Source organism: Physella acuta, unplaced genomic scaffold (assembly GCF_028476545.2).
Source record: "Physella acuta isolate Inbredline_101_S28 unplaced genomic scaffold, ASM2847654v3 ptg001116l, whole genome shotgun sequence".
In the NCBI taxonomy this organism is placed as follows: domain Eukaryota; kingdom Metazoa; phylum Mollusca; class Gastropoda; family Physidae; genus Physella; species Physella acuta.
Window position 1 is genome coordinate 127353 of NW_026732633.1, and position 15202 is coordinate 142554.

The window sequence follows — 15202 nt, forward strand, 5'->3', positions numbered from 1 at the left end:
GTATTTTATCATGGAAAACATTTGTTGTGACTTTCATTGTTTTACTTTCCATGGCTAATCAGTTTGAGGAGAGGTAGAGGGTGGTTTTTTTAAATATTTGAATTGATAAAATAATTATCGATTATTCCCAAACGGCTTTAATTTTTTACAAATTTAACTATAAATATATAACTTTAAATTTTATCGCTTACCATATTTTTAAAAAAAAAACGATTTTATGGCCTATATTACAGAGTCACTGACGGATGACTCTCTGACCGATTGTGGTACATCCAAAGCTATTTTACAAGAGCCATATCTTCAATAAATGGTAATTTTTTTTGTGGCGCCCCACAATAGTAAATGATATATATATATATATATATATATATATATATATATATATATATATAATATATATATATATATATATATATATATATATATATATATATATATATATATATATATATATATATATATATATACATATATATATATACATATATATATATATATATATATATATATATATATATATATATATATATATATATATATATATATATATATATATATATATAAATTTATTTATTTATTAATTAATTAAATATTTATTTTAATTAAAGAGACAGTTTAAGCAATATACACACATTTAAAGTGTTTGATTATAATATGGAGATATTTTAAAATGTGTTGCTGCATTCTTTGATATAAATTTGTACTTGAAATAACAAACATGTTTTCTACTATCTCTATTTTTTTACACTTGTTAAGTTGTTAAATGGATGATTTTCTAAAAAGCACTTGATTGGTTTGACTAATTTGTTTTTCTATATCTTACAGAATCCATACATCATTTTAAATATTTTTTTTAATTTAACTCATTGGAGTTCTGGCTGGAATACTTTGTAAGAAGTGGCTGTGTTGTTTTTTTTTAAAAATTATTCCCTGACATTTTAAATAACAAATAAAGATAACTCCAACATGAATCATTCAGAAGGGGAGATAACTCATACGACCGTTCCTTATGAAAACATGACAGACGACAGCTTTTCTGAAACAGTGAGCAGAGATCTTGAGAAGAAATATATCATCATGAAATCCTACGTCAACCCTATCATCGGCTGTCTTGGTCTGTTCGTCAACACAATCGGGCTGTATATTTTATACAAGAGCGGGCTCAAGAAACCTTCAAATATTTTCTTAGCCTCGCTTCTAGTCGCTGACTCTATGTATCTGACAGGGGCAGTTAACTGCGCCGGTATCCTAGCAACCGTCGGACCAGGGAAGCTCAAACCTCAGAAGTGGGTGTGGGAAATAGAAAGAAATTTGGCCTACCTCGTCTTCGTTATTGACCAACTGACATTTTTTATCTCAAGCGTGTCTGCCGCTGTTTCTCCTTGCCTGCCAGTTATTATAACCGTTGAACGTTTGCTTGCTGTGTTTTTTCCGCTCAAATTTAAGACCTTGGTGACGAGAAAGGTAGCGCTGTTTTTAGTCGTCTCGCTTTTTCTATTTTGGACGCCGTGGATAGCTTTTATTGCAGCGGCGTTGGAGTTTAAGTACGTGTATGTATCTGAAGACACGTCTTACGGAATGAGATCTTGGTCCAAATTAATGTGGGACAACATCGATGTCATAATTCTCTGCGATAGTTATATATTCAACTTCATGACCTCGATTCTCCCAGCATGCATTGTGATCATCTGTTGCTGTTTGATAGGTGTCAAAATAAAACTGGCTCACCGGAAGCGGAAGTCGATGTCTAGCACTAAAAACCAGACGACGTCAAGATCGACCATCACGTTGTTGACAGTTTCTCTTATCAGCGCTATATTTCAGAGCGCGTATTTCATCGTCTCCATTTCGATCAACGACGAAGTCTTGAAACTGAGTGCCATGGCGAAGCTGTTCAGGGAGATCCAGTACTTCATTAACAACTGTGCCAGCTCCATCAACACCATTGTGTACATAATTCTCAACAAGAAACTCAGGAATACTTTGATAGATACGTTTACGCAAAAACATAATGATAAAGGTTTTAGAACAAACTAATGATAACGCTTTTTGAACAAATAAACCGTAAGGTTGAGATCGTTTTTTTAGTTAAAACATTTTCAGTTTTTTCTATAAAGCTTGTTAAGTGTTACGTACGTGTTATATCACAGCCAATTTTGTATGGAGAAGTTGTAAGTTACTTCTCATATACATTCATTCAGATACTTATAATTTTTATGCTTACTAACCTTTTAGAACAACACTACAGCTTTTATTTCTAAACAATTTGTTGAAATAGAAAAATATCATTACAATTAAAAATTTTAAATAAAATGATTTTTTGTAAAATAATTAAAAGGGATTTTATTAATTAAATTAAGGCAGTGTCATTCTAATAAAGTAAACAGTCGAGAAAAATTCATACAAAACATATTTAACCTAAACATAACCTTACCACAGTGAATGGAATTTAAAAATTTAAGAATTATAAAATTCTGATCAACTATATAAATAGTATGATATCTTAAATAAAACAAGTAATTAAAAAAAGTCTAGTGACAATTTTAGCGCAATTTCCTTACGTTATCTAAAAATAGCTCTGTCGTAGCGTAAATCAACAGCAGGGTTAGTAAAACCATTGGTTAGTTATTAAAACGTTTTTTATTAATTTTTTTTTCAGTATTTTAGATGTTTTATTTACAATAGAGTAACATGACTAAAAACCATTGCGCGCCTAGCTACCGAGCGTGATGTCGCAGATATTGAACGTGATGGCGCAGCTATAAAACGTGCTGACGCGTGTGGTGTGGTTGCATAAAATGCCTACTAATTCGGTCCAAATTTTAATTAATTCAAAAAACGTTTTGTGACCAAACGAAAGGATATTTTTGAAAACTTTCTTCGGCAATATTGTTCTAAATTATAGCAGGAATCGATTGGTGCATGTTTCAAGTCGCTACGTGGTCTGGTTGCCGAGATATGGGCCAAAAACTGCATTTTTCCGAGGTTTTTTGGCTTTTCCGGGAAATCCATGAAAGAAACCCGGAATTTTTATGGTCTATGTTCATCCTCGTAACTTGCTTAACATAATTGTTTTTGTAACTAGTCATCGATATTGCTTCGTTGAGGAGGAGATACGACTTAAAGTTGCGGACACACATCCATACATTCATCCATCCATTCCCAGAAATGACGAGTTAATAAACGCAATTCTCCAGAATGGAAATTGCGCTAAAAAGTAAATTTTTATACGTTTTTAGTTTTATCACACAATACTACTGTAGATAAACATTAAAAAATAACTCTGCTAACAATCCAAACATTTGTTAATATCTTTTTAAACTGTTAATGAAAGACTATTTTTTTTTAATATGAATTTAAATTATAATATTTCAAAATGATTTGTTCATACAATGTCATTTACAGTTGGTTTAGAGTATCATCCCCTGACGTGTAAGTCTTATAATTTTGTTGGTTATTGTGATTTGTGTTACTTCGCTTTGCCCGAATTTTTTTATCTTTAAATCAGTATTTAGTTTTTAATGGTGCAAAATGAATGTTCCAGTAATTAATATTTCAAAAATCTTACATTTAAAAAAAAAAAATGACGTTCAAAACATAGGTTCATAATTAAAAGCTTAGTTACGATTATACATTTTAAAATGAATGTCAAACCAAAATAAAGCAGATAAGTTGAAGTTAATAATGTATTTTAATTACTATATGAACATATTATGTTCTCTTGTGATTCTAAACTCATTTGATGTTCTATTTCACTTAAAAAGAATAAAGAACATTAACTCAAAAACTAAATCTATCTTGCAAAAGTGTAACACGTCTAAACACAATGGCGAAGATATGATTAATTCTAAAGCTAAAGTAATACCTTCACAACTTTGTCTAATCTATTACTGATGTGATAATATAAAATTCATGTCAGACCTAATTATAGTTTTATTTCTTTAAATAAAAGATATCCTGGCTGCTATAGCCTTCTCTTTGTATTACTAATAGGGTTGATAAGTAGGTCACCAAACAGTTCTTTGGCTCATGCAGGTTTTATTAAGCCGTAGAACTGATTGGTGACCAACTTACCAGCCCTATTGGAAGTGTGATCACAGATATTTGTGAGCTGAATTTCACTTGTGATTGCGACTGTAGCTATGGTCAGATTTTATGTCTGTTCAGTAATTTTAGGAAGCTGCTGGAATCATTATCATCATCGTTTCCTTTTGGCACCCAAGACACATGGGGAGCCGGACGTTTTCCCGAAAGACACTTGCCCGAATGCCGTTTGTCCGAAGGCCGATTTCCCGATTGGACACCTGCCCGAGGCTTACTAAGTCCAAAATATAGTACTGCATCACAGACGACAAAACCTGTATAACTCGGTATTTGACTTCGTGGTCGGATGGTAGTTCGTTAGCCTGTTATCCCAAAAGTCTAGAGTTCGAATCCCGGGCTCGAAACCATAGGACATCTCTGCCTCCACCCAACTCTGATGGGTACCAGTGTTTCTTCCAGACTTTTTTCTTCGGAGCACTTGATATTTTCGGGGGGGGGGGCAACATTTTCAGGGGGGGGGGTAAGGCGGGCACTAGTAAAGGTATATGTTTGCTATATTAAGTGTCCATCTCGTTCGGGGGGGGGGGGGGGGTGGTAGACTTTCTTCGGGGGGTCCCCGAAGAGATGCTTGCAATGTTAGAAAACGAATTTTAGTCGTTATTTCGCGTTTTAGAAAACTGTTTTAATAAATTGTAATAGGAATTGATTAAATACTCCATTTTGACAGAGTTCAGACAAGATTTTGGAAAAATATCGATGTTTTAATAAAAATTCAATTGCAATTTTGAGGGGGGAGGGGTTGTAGGCTGGGGTGTGACGTCATTTCAGGGGGGGGAGGGCCTGGCTTTTTGTGACGATGTGTGACGGAGGGGAGGGGGGAGGTAAAAATCGTCAAAAAAAGCGTGACGTCATTTATGAATGACCCCATGTTCAAAAGGGTAACGTTTTTTTCAGTTACTCATTTTCAACAGTCGACTTCATTTTTTTTAAATTAAACGAGGAACGTTGTAGATGTAAATTACAAGAACAACAATCTGTTCGCTTTAATCTGATTTGATGCAAAAGCAATTACTAATTATAATAAACCGGGAGTGATCTCCACTAAACTTACTTCGAATATTCTTATATAAAACAACAGGGGATGGGAACTCGGGATATAAACATGAATTTTAATCCATTTTAAATACTTAAACTTTTTAAAATAGAATAAAATCTCGTAGAAAAATAAAATTGCACACCAGTGAACGCCAAAAACTTTGCATAATAGTGCGCAGTATTATTAGTACTTTATAAATTTACGTTAGATTTTGAGAAATCGGAAATAGCGTAAATTAGTACTTCCGGTCAACGGATTTTACTCAAAATTTAATAGAAGGTAGAGAATTAGATCTTCTACTTACATGTGAAATCTCATTGATCTATCTGAAATAGTACTCAAGTTATAGGCTTTTGAAAAATTCAAAGTAGAAAAAGTACCACTTCCGGTTATCGGAAATCGCTCAAAAGTTGATAGGGATCTACGATTTCGATAAAATACTTATATATAATATTTCATCAACCTAGCTGTAACGGTACTCAAGTTATCGTGTTTACAGCCACACACACAGACACACACACAGACATACACACAGACATACACACAGATATACGGACAAGATTGCAAAATTATGTCTTTTCGTATCAGTGAGGTGTAAAACGTCGAGATTTGCAAAAATCTCGATTTTTTTTTGCACGATTACAAGACTTTCTCTATACTTCGTATATACGAGAAAGTAAAAACCCATGAAAAGCTAACCACATTAAATTGATGTTTATTAATATCTAGACTATGAATTAGTCTCAAACACTTGAACATCTTGCACCGTCAAATTGCACACTCTTGTCTTGCTGTTGAACAGCCATGAAGAGCTGCTGTCTATCGAGATGCATCGAAAATCCATACGTGGTTAGTAATGTCACAATTTGTCCCAATTTGTCACAATGTGCCACGAAATCCCATTATAGATATTTTTTTCTCTTTACAGTTGGTCTACGTGATAAAGTTTAACTTTATGGTTTAAAATCAGGACTAGGGTTTTGGTCAGATAAACATATTGTTATATCAAGACTTAGATTAAAGTTTTGAGTCTAGAGCAATAGTTCGTAGCAATGTGAGTTAGGTTTTAACTTTGCGTTACCAGCAAATATACTGTTTCTTAAGCTGGCGCTACATGTATCTAGATCTAATCCTCTCATATTTTCGTATATACATTCTATTATGCTTCAAAACTAGTTTAAGGTACAATATTTTAAAAGCTACACGTCATTCTAAAAATAGCACCAATTAAAATTGCGCGGCAAAGAAAAACGGAAGTCGGACATGTTTGGATTGTATGTACTCAGCCAAATCAAGAAGTCACATCATTCATGTAGAAAAAATATCCGCTTCCTAATCTGCTGCTTATTAAATCATATTTATTTAAAGTATTTTCTTTGCTAAATATTTTATAGGTAAAACATTATTTAATAATTAATGACGTGTTACATTATTTTGACTTCGTACTTAGCTATATTAGCTAAATCAATCTTAATCGAAATCAATGTATGCTAATCTGCTGCTTATTAATTCATATTTATGACACATTCATTTAAAGTATTTTCTTTGCTTATTATTTATAGGTAAAACATTATTTAATATTTAATGACGTTTTACATTACTTTGACTTCGTACTTAGCTATATTAGCTAAATCGATCTTGATCTAGATCTAAATCAATTTATGCTAATCTGCTGCTTATTAATGTATATTTATGACACATTCATTGAAAGTATTTTCCTTATTTAATCTTTTATAGGTAAAACAATTTAATAATTTTAATAATTAATGACGTTTTACATTACTTTGACTTTGTACTAAGCTATATTAACTAGATAGATCTAGATCATGATCTAGATCAATGTATTACCTTCTCTAAAAAAAAGCGACCGATATTCGTGTACAATTGTATAATTAAGGCTTGTTTCTAATTAATTATCAATACTAACCTTCTGATGTGGCTAGTTTTTCTGTGAATGTATCGAAAACAGATTATTTTTCTGTGGAGTTTGTGTTAAGTTAGATAAGATAGTAAAAGTAGTAAAACATATATGTCGTAAGGGATAAAATGTAACTGTGTTAAGATTCGATGTTAAGTAAAAGGCTTTTAACCCAGGGTTATATCTAAAAGTAATCTTATTTTTAGAGTGTAACTTTACATTTGTTAAATAAATAATCACCATCCTTGATACAGTATTGTAAAGTACGCTGCCAGATAAAAATGTCTTACACACAATTTCATGTACCCTAAAGCAAACCAAGCGATATAGACTAATATTGGCACAAAGTTTAATCCTTTACATAATCCTAACCAGTTGCTTTATCAAAGTATATAACCTTAACTTATCCATGCATCAATACCAATCTTTCTGACTATTCCATTACGATTTTGTATTCCCATGTCAACATTTGAATAAACTAAATTATGTGGGAATGGCTAATTGATAAGAGTCAAAAGTTTTAATATCTAAGAGTCTAAGACTAAACCAAATTTATTTTGGCTAAGGAATGACTGGCGTGCGGACCATCAAGAAGTAGCCGCTCGGCTTCTGAACTACATGAAAACAAAAGGATTCAGTGAGTTGAGAAAATAGGCAAGTGAATGAAGACTGAAAAAAAAAATTACTTATCTTTTAGCCAGCCCCACATATTCGGAACACGATCAGTACGAGTACTAAAATAAATAATTCTTGCACCACTAAACAAGTCATAACAAAATATAAAGCGTTATATATTCTTTACATGATAATAATTATTTTAAATTAAATCCAATGGTTGCATGACAAATAGCCCAAGACAAGATATCTCAGGACTAAATTTCTGATAACAATAATACTATGTATTTACTAGTTAAAGCACTGTTTAGTCTAATCTCTGGGCATTATAAAAATACATCCGAGTTTTTTTTCTCGAAATATTCGCATGGAAGTTTATTCCGTTGAAGTATAAATTTTACCACCAAACCATATCTCCCACCTAGGGACGTGTACAGTAATTCCTGAGACAACATCCGGTACGGTCACCAAACTACCCCGACCAATGTACTCATACCTTACGACGCTTACCGTTGTTTATCAGACAACATCCGGTAACGCCCTCCAAGACAATATCCGGTGACGACCTCACAGACAAACAGTGTTTCTGCCAGACTTTTTTCTCCGGGGGTGCACTTGAAATTTTCGGGGCGGGGGGGGGGGGGGCGGACACTGATAAAAATATATATTTTCTATATAAATTCCATTTCGTCCGGGGGGGGGGGGCGGTAGACTTTCTTCAGGGGGAAGAAAGAGATGCCTGGAATAAACTCTGCAGACAACTTCCGGTGACGCAATCCCCGACGACTTCCGCAACGATCACCATTTTACCGCTGACTTAATCTTAGTAAAGTAAACTTTCCCTTTTGAACCTGGTTGTCTATTAAGCAGATGAAGTAGAGTTCACTTGTTTCTTTCATCTCGGCATATGAAGTTATTGTGTGGTTAGCCTTATGCCCAGTCGCTTTTACTTTCCCTAACGTGAGTAAGGTACACATCAGAACTGGGCGGACGTATTGAACTCCTACAAACTCGAGCCCTAGATTAGAACACTGGACTTTCAGCTTAGCTTATTTACCGTCCCGTCAAGCCTTATCCTATTACCCCTCGTCGTTTATCCTTATTCCCCAGACAATTTCCGGTGACGCCGCCCCCAACTATTTCCGGTGACGCCGTCTGAAAACACTTCCGGTTACGCAGCCCCAAACAACTTCCGGTGACGCCACTCCTTACAAATTCCAGTGACGACGGCCCAAACAACTTCCGGTGACGATTCCCAAAACAACTTCCGGTGACGCCGCCAGGAACAACTTCCGGTGACGCTACCCGAAAACGACTTCCGGTCACCATTTGACCTCCACCGAATGTCCTCTCCTCCCCAGACGTCGCCCGTGATGATATGTTGTGGCGGGTCCAAGGCACAGAAGCAGAAGCGACTGGAGGAGGAGAGCAAGGACTCAACGACCCGGGGCCAGGAGCTGTACAAGCCGCTGCTCAACGATAACCTCGTTCTGGTACAGGTGGGTCAAGGTCACAGGTAGCCTTTGGTCAAGACATTACCTTGGTTCAGATAGGTAAACTAGGTCAAGGTTACAAGTAGCCGTTGGCCAAGTCAACATCACTATGGTACATGTAGGTAAACTAGGTCAAGGTTATAATCAACCGGTTGCTGGTCAACACACCATCATCTTGGTGGGTCTAGGACATTACCCCCCCCCTCCTTCCATTACCCCCCCCCCCGGAACAATTACCCTTGTCAATTACCTCCCTATCAATAACCCCTCTGGGGAATTAAACCCCCTCCCCAAGTTCATAAATCCTGACTCCAAATCTGTAACAATATATTACCTTAATACTAACCTTGATAAAAAGCCTAAACCTAAACATTCCCCTCAGCCTTAAACAAAACCCAAACCCTACCCCAATCGTAGATTTGTTTGAGTCCACCCCATAACCCTAGACATTGATTTAAGCCTAACCCTAACCTAACCCTAACCTAACGCTAACCCTAACTCTATCCCTGAATTTAGACAAATAGTGTATATATATATATATATATATATATATATATATATATATATATATATATATATAATTATTATTGTCTGTCACACCAGATTCAGATGGTATTTCGTCATGGGGCACGAACACCGCTTAACTTTGTTAAAGGTCTTGAGGAGGTAAGCCGATAGGTAAAGGTGTTGTCTAAAGGTAGGTCATGTTAAAGGTGTTGTCTAAAGGTGGGTCATGTTAAAGGTGTTGTCTAAAGGTGGGTCATGTTAAAGGTGTTGGTCTAAGGGTGGGTCATGTTAAAGGTGTTGTCTAAAGGTGGGTCATGTTAAAGGTCTTGAGGAGGTAAGCCGATAGGTAAAGGTGTTGTCTAAAGGTAGGTCATGTTAAAGGTGTTGTCTAAAGGTGGGTCATGTTAAAGGTGTTGTCTAAAGGTGGGTCATGTTAAAGGTCTTGGTCTAAAGGTGGGTCATGTTAAAGGTCTTGAGGAGGTAAGGCGCTTGGTACAGGTGTTGTCTAAAGGTGGGTCATGTTAAAGGTGTTGTCTAAAGGTGGGTGATGTTAAAGGTCTTGGTCTAAAGGTGGGTCATGTTAAAGGTGTTGTCTAAAGGTGGGTCATGTTAAAGGTCTTGAGGAGGAAAGCCGCAATGTACAGGTGTTATCTAAAGGTGGGTTATGTTAAAGGTCTTGAAGAAGTAAGTCGCTAGGCACAGGTGATGGTTTAAAAGTGGGTCAGTTGCTTCCCAAAACCAAACATCGTTTTCTGTAGTTTAGACAATTTGCCTCTGTTTACACATTCTTCCATAATTTAGATAATTTTACAATTTTTAACAATGCTTTTTAGTTTAGAACATCTTCGACAATTTACCATGATTAAACTATTCTACGTATTTTACACAATAAATTATGACAGAAATGTCTAAATATGGACGATAATTTAAAGTTTGGGCATTTGTCCAATTTAAGCTAAAGACATTTTGTCACGTAGTGAACAGATTTCTATAGTATAGACAATATTCCATGCGATAGATAATTTACCACAGTTGGATATTTCTTCGTCATTTAGATAATTGTCCCAATTGATACAATTTACTTTAATTTAGACAACTGTCCCCAGTTCAGACATTATTACCATTATTTAAACGTTTTTCCACCGTTTTGTCACCCCCCCCCCTTACAGGCCACCTATGACATCTCCCTGGAAGAGGACATCGAGGAGGCCGACTACGATATGGAGGTCGTTAAACTCAACGATGGCTCCCCGGCCGGCAAGTCATCCATGGAGCCGGACTTGAGGGCCAGGAAACTAAAGGTCAGAGGTCAACTGCAGTTTATTTTGATGGGTTTACTTCTTAAGAGAAATTGAAAAAGTCATGAAAGTAATGGGAAAGAGTTGGAAATAAATAGAAAAAAATACAGCAAAGACTGAAGCGCATTGAAAGATGTAAATAGCTAATGATCCAAATGAGTTGCAAAGAGCGAAGAAGAAGAGTATTGTTATTATCATTGTTTTTTAAAAAAAGTAACGTACCGTTATATGATGCAAAAGAAGTAGCGTTCACCTGTTTACGTGACAACGGCAATTGAAGGGATAGTGTGGTCAGCGCCATACCGCGCTGCTTTTACTTTCCCTAACCTGAGACTAGTACCCATCAGAACTGAAGAGACTTTCGGGTTAAAAGTCGCTTGATCATTCACATACGCTGTACAAAAGTACAGAGGCGTCGCTAGGAGGGGGACGGGGGTACATATGTACGACCTTAGGGGGCGCCAAAATGGGTAGGAAAAAAAATTGAAAGCTCATTTCAGCTGCAGTTTTGCATTCTAAATATAAAAATTATATGGGAGGGGGGGGGGCAGATTGAAAGTTTGTACCCCGGGGGGGGGGGGGGGGGGAAGGGTCGCTACGCCTCTGCAAAAGCGCGACGCTATATATATATGATAATTCAACCGAAGTATCATATTCAATCAGTAAAATTATAATAATATCTTAACTATATTTGTAAAACATTCTTAAATTTATCTTATTTATAAATGGTGGTATATTGGAGAAAGAATTTTTGAAAATGTGTATTTTCATGTGAGTAGGGCGGTGCGCATGCGTCAATCTTGACGGCAGTCGGACAGAGACAGATGTACAATTTGGGGGTTGTTATTCGCAACTCGTACCTGCCTGCGCTCAATCTTTATCATTACAACACAAGGGACGTATAGTAAGTCAGCAGTCAGTGTTTGTGTCCAAAGTCAGCTAGTAGCTCAGTCAGCAGTCAGATAGTAACTCAGCAGTCAGATAGTAGCTCTGTCAGCAGTCAGTAGCTCAGTCAGCAGTCAGATAGTAGCTCAGTCAGCAGTCAGTAGCTCAGTCAGCTAGTAGCTCAGTCAGATAGTAGCTCAGTCAGCAGTCAGATAGTAGCTCAGTCAGCAGTCAAATAGTAGCTCAGTCAGCAGTCAGATAGTAGCTCAGTCAGCAGTCAGATAGTAGCTCAGTCAGCAGTCAGATAGTAGCTCAGTCAGCAATCAGATGGTAGCTCAGTCAGCAATCAGATATTAGCCCAGTCAGCAGTCAGATAGTAGCTCAGTCAGCAGTCAGATAGTAGCTCAGTCAGCCAGTAGCTCAGTCAGATAGTAGCTCAGTCAGCAGTCAGATAGTAGGTAAGTCAGCAGTCAGCTTGTAGCTCAGTCAGCAGTCATGATTTCTTTTTTTATAGTCAGCACAATTCATGTTTTTTTTCGTGTAGCAAGGACTGTTTATTTTGTCAGCAGTAATTTTTTGGTGAAGTCAGTAGTCATGTTTCAGTTTACGTCAGCAGTCATATTTATATTTAAGTCAGCAGTTTAAAGTCAGCGATTATATTTATATTTCAGTCAGCAGTCCTATTTAGGTTAAATTCAGCAGTCATATTTAGGTTTCAGTCAGCAGTCATATTTAGGTTTCAGTTAGATTTAAGTCATAAGCAACTGGTAGTATCCCACCCTCAACAATATCATTACAACATGTTATTTTGTCAGTATTCAAGATTGTTTTAAATTGTAAAAATCATGTTTTAAATTAAAGGTCTTCATACTGTTACAAGTGGTAATAAATCTAATATTGTTGAAAACTGAAAATTAATTAGCTAAAAATTTGAAAATTAAGTTTAAAACACAAAATCTCTAAAATTATTTTTTTTTTTAAATTGGCGAGTAAATTAGAAAATTAAGTTTAAAAAAAATATCTAATTGTATTATTTAAAAAGCTAATAAACTAGTTAAATAATCTTAAAACGCAAAATTTATAGTGGTATTATTTTGATTAGTTAATAAATTTGAAAATTAAGTTAAAATATCTAACGGTGATATTTTAATTAAAAACTAAGCTAAAACCACAAAATATCTCTATTATTTTAATAAGCAAATAAATTAGAAAATTAAGCTAAAACCACAAAATCTCTCTATTACTTTAATAATCAAATAAATTAGAAATTTTTGCTAAAACCACAAAATTTCTCTATTACTTTAATAAGCTAATAAATTAGAATATTAAGCTAAAACCACAAAATCTCTCTATTACTTTAATAAGCAAATAAATTAGATAACTAAGCTAAAACCACAAAATCTCTCTATTATTTTAATAAGCAAATAAATTAGAAATTTTTGCTAAAACCACAAAATCTCTCTATTACTTTAATTAGCTAATTAATTAGAATATTAAGCTAAAACCACAAAATCTCTCTATTATTTCAATAAGCAAATACATTAGAAAACTAAGCTAAAACCACAAAATATCTCTATTATTTTAATAAGCAAATAAATTAGATAACTAAGCTAAAACCACAAAATCTCTCTATTATTTTAATAAGCAAATAAATTAGAAATTTTTGCTAAAACCACAAAATCTCTCTATTACTTTAATTAGCTAATTAATTAGAATATTAAGCTAAAACCACAAAATCTCTCTATTATTTCAATAAGCAAATACATTAGAAAACTAAGCTAAAACCACAAAATCTCTCTATTACTGTAATAAGCCAATGTGTTGTTGTTACAATTTGACCTCACCCAGCATCAGATCCTCTCATGTTGAACGTACTGTAAAATCCATCAAGTGCCTGCTGGCTGGAATCTTTGGCAAAGATGATCTCAACAAGGCAGGTAGGAACCTCACTGTGGTTACTGTAAGCATCTTTATTTTTAACAAGAAATTTAGCACCGAAATCTATAAAATATATAGGTAACAAATTAGGCTTACATCTCTCATAGATATTTGAGTAAGATTTTATAAAAATAACTGTTTTTTTAGCGTTTAATTTTCTTTTATTAATAAAGTATAGTTTAAAAATACGTAATTTAATGTATAACGTATCGTATTTAAGTGAAGCAGATTTTTAATCTCTCCTTATCAGTATCTATATTCGTGTCTCTTTCTTAACATGCCAAGATCTCTATTTTATCTTACTCTCTGCCTATAGGGCTGGTAAGTAGGTCACTAAACAGTTCTACGGCTTAATAAAACCTGCATGAGCCATAGAACTGGTTGGTGATCTACTTACCAGCCCTATAATAATGTAGCTGTCTCTAACTATCTAAATCTCACTATCTATCTCTCTTTCTCTCCCTATATATATATATATATATGAATATATATATATATATATATATATATATATATATATATATATATATATATATATATATATATATATATATATATACATATATATATATATATATATATATATATATATATATATATATATATATATATATATATATATATTACATACATTTATATATGTGTATGTACACTTGTCTCTATTTACTCTAACTCTCTCTCTCTCTCTATCCTCTAAAATTCCCTAACTTTACAGAATATCTCTATCCTCCCCCTCCCCACAGGGCCTATCAAGCTGCCCGTGAAGCACATGTTTGAAGAAGACATCTTCCCCAACAAACTGGCCTGCCCCGCCCTCCGCCTCATCATTGACCTGACCCTGTCCAACATCGATTCACTCCCCGGCATGAAGCAAGACCGACAGACCGTGACCAAGGTCATGGGTAGGTTTCAGCCCCCACCCCCAACCCCCACCCCCGGGCACGAAGCAAGACCGACAGACCGTGACCAAGGTCATGGGTAGGTTTCACGCCGCCCCCCGACCCCCACCCCAACCCCCACCCCCGGGCATGAAGTAAGACCGACAGACCGTCACCAAAGCTATGGGTAAGTTTCAGCCCCCACCCCCAACCCCCACCCCCGGGCAAAGCAAGGCCATGGATAGGTTTTAATCACGTCACTGCCGTTATGAATACATTGGTTGACGCCACAACTATGTATCATTTGTACGAGGTTAGAAATACTAGAAAAGAGAGTTTCATGACTTGTTCAAAGTTACGAGTAATTTTAATGAAGTTTTCAAAGCATGTATTATAATATCAACAGAACTTATACAGTTCGTTAGTTTCCTAATAAGCGTATCATCATCGTTTCTCGTTCGTGTCAAAGACACATGGTGCAGATGAAGTAGAGTTCTTCTATTTAAATGACCTCTTCATGTGATGGAATA

At 35.2% G+C, this 15202-nt stretch overlaps 2 protein-coding genes across 2 annotated transcripts; both read left to right on the plus strand.

Annotated features, from left to right (window-relative positions):
* The first annotated feature begins 966 nt into the window (after positions 1 to 966).
* LOC131955923 (G-protein coupled receptor daf-37-like) lies at positions 967 to 2037 on the plus strand. The gene has a single exon (XM_059320242.1). It carries the CDS (start codon positions 967 to 969, stop codon positions 2035 to 2037), a length of 1071 nt encoding a protein of 356 aa, XP_059176225.1.
* A 4459-nt stretch (positions 2038 to 6496) lies between these two features.
* Positions 6497 to 14776, plus strand: LOC131955924 (lysophosphatidic acid phosphatase type 6-like). The gene is made up of 7 exons (XM_059320243.1): positions 6497 to 6534; positions 9035 to 9172; positions 9770 to 9832; positions 10843 to 10974; positions 11751 to 11875; positions 13705 to 13793; positions 14538 to 14776. Exons 2-7 carry the CDS (start codon positions 9047 to 9049, stop codon positions 14774 to 14776), a joined length of 774 nt encoding a protein of 257 aa, XP_059176226.1. The 5' UTR covers positions 6497 to 6534; positions 9035 to 9046.
* Positions 14777 to 15202: the final 426 nt, after the last annotated feature.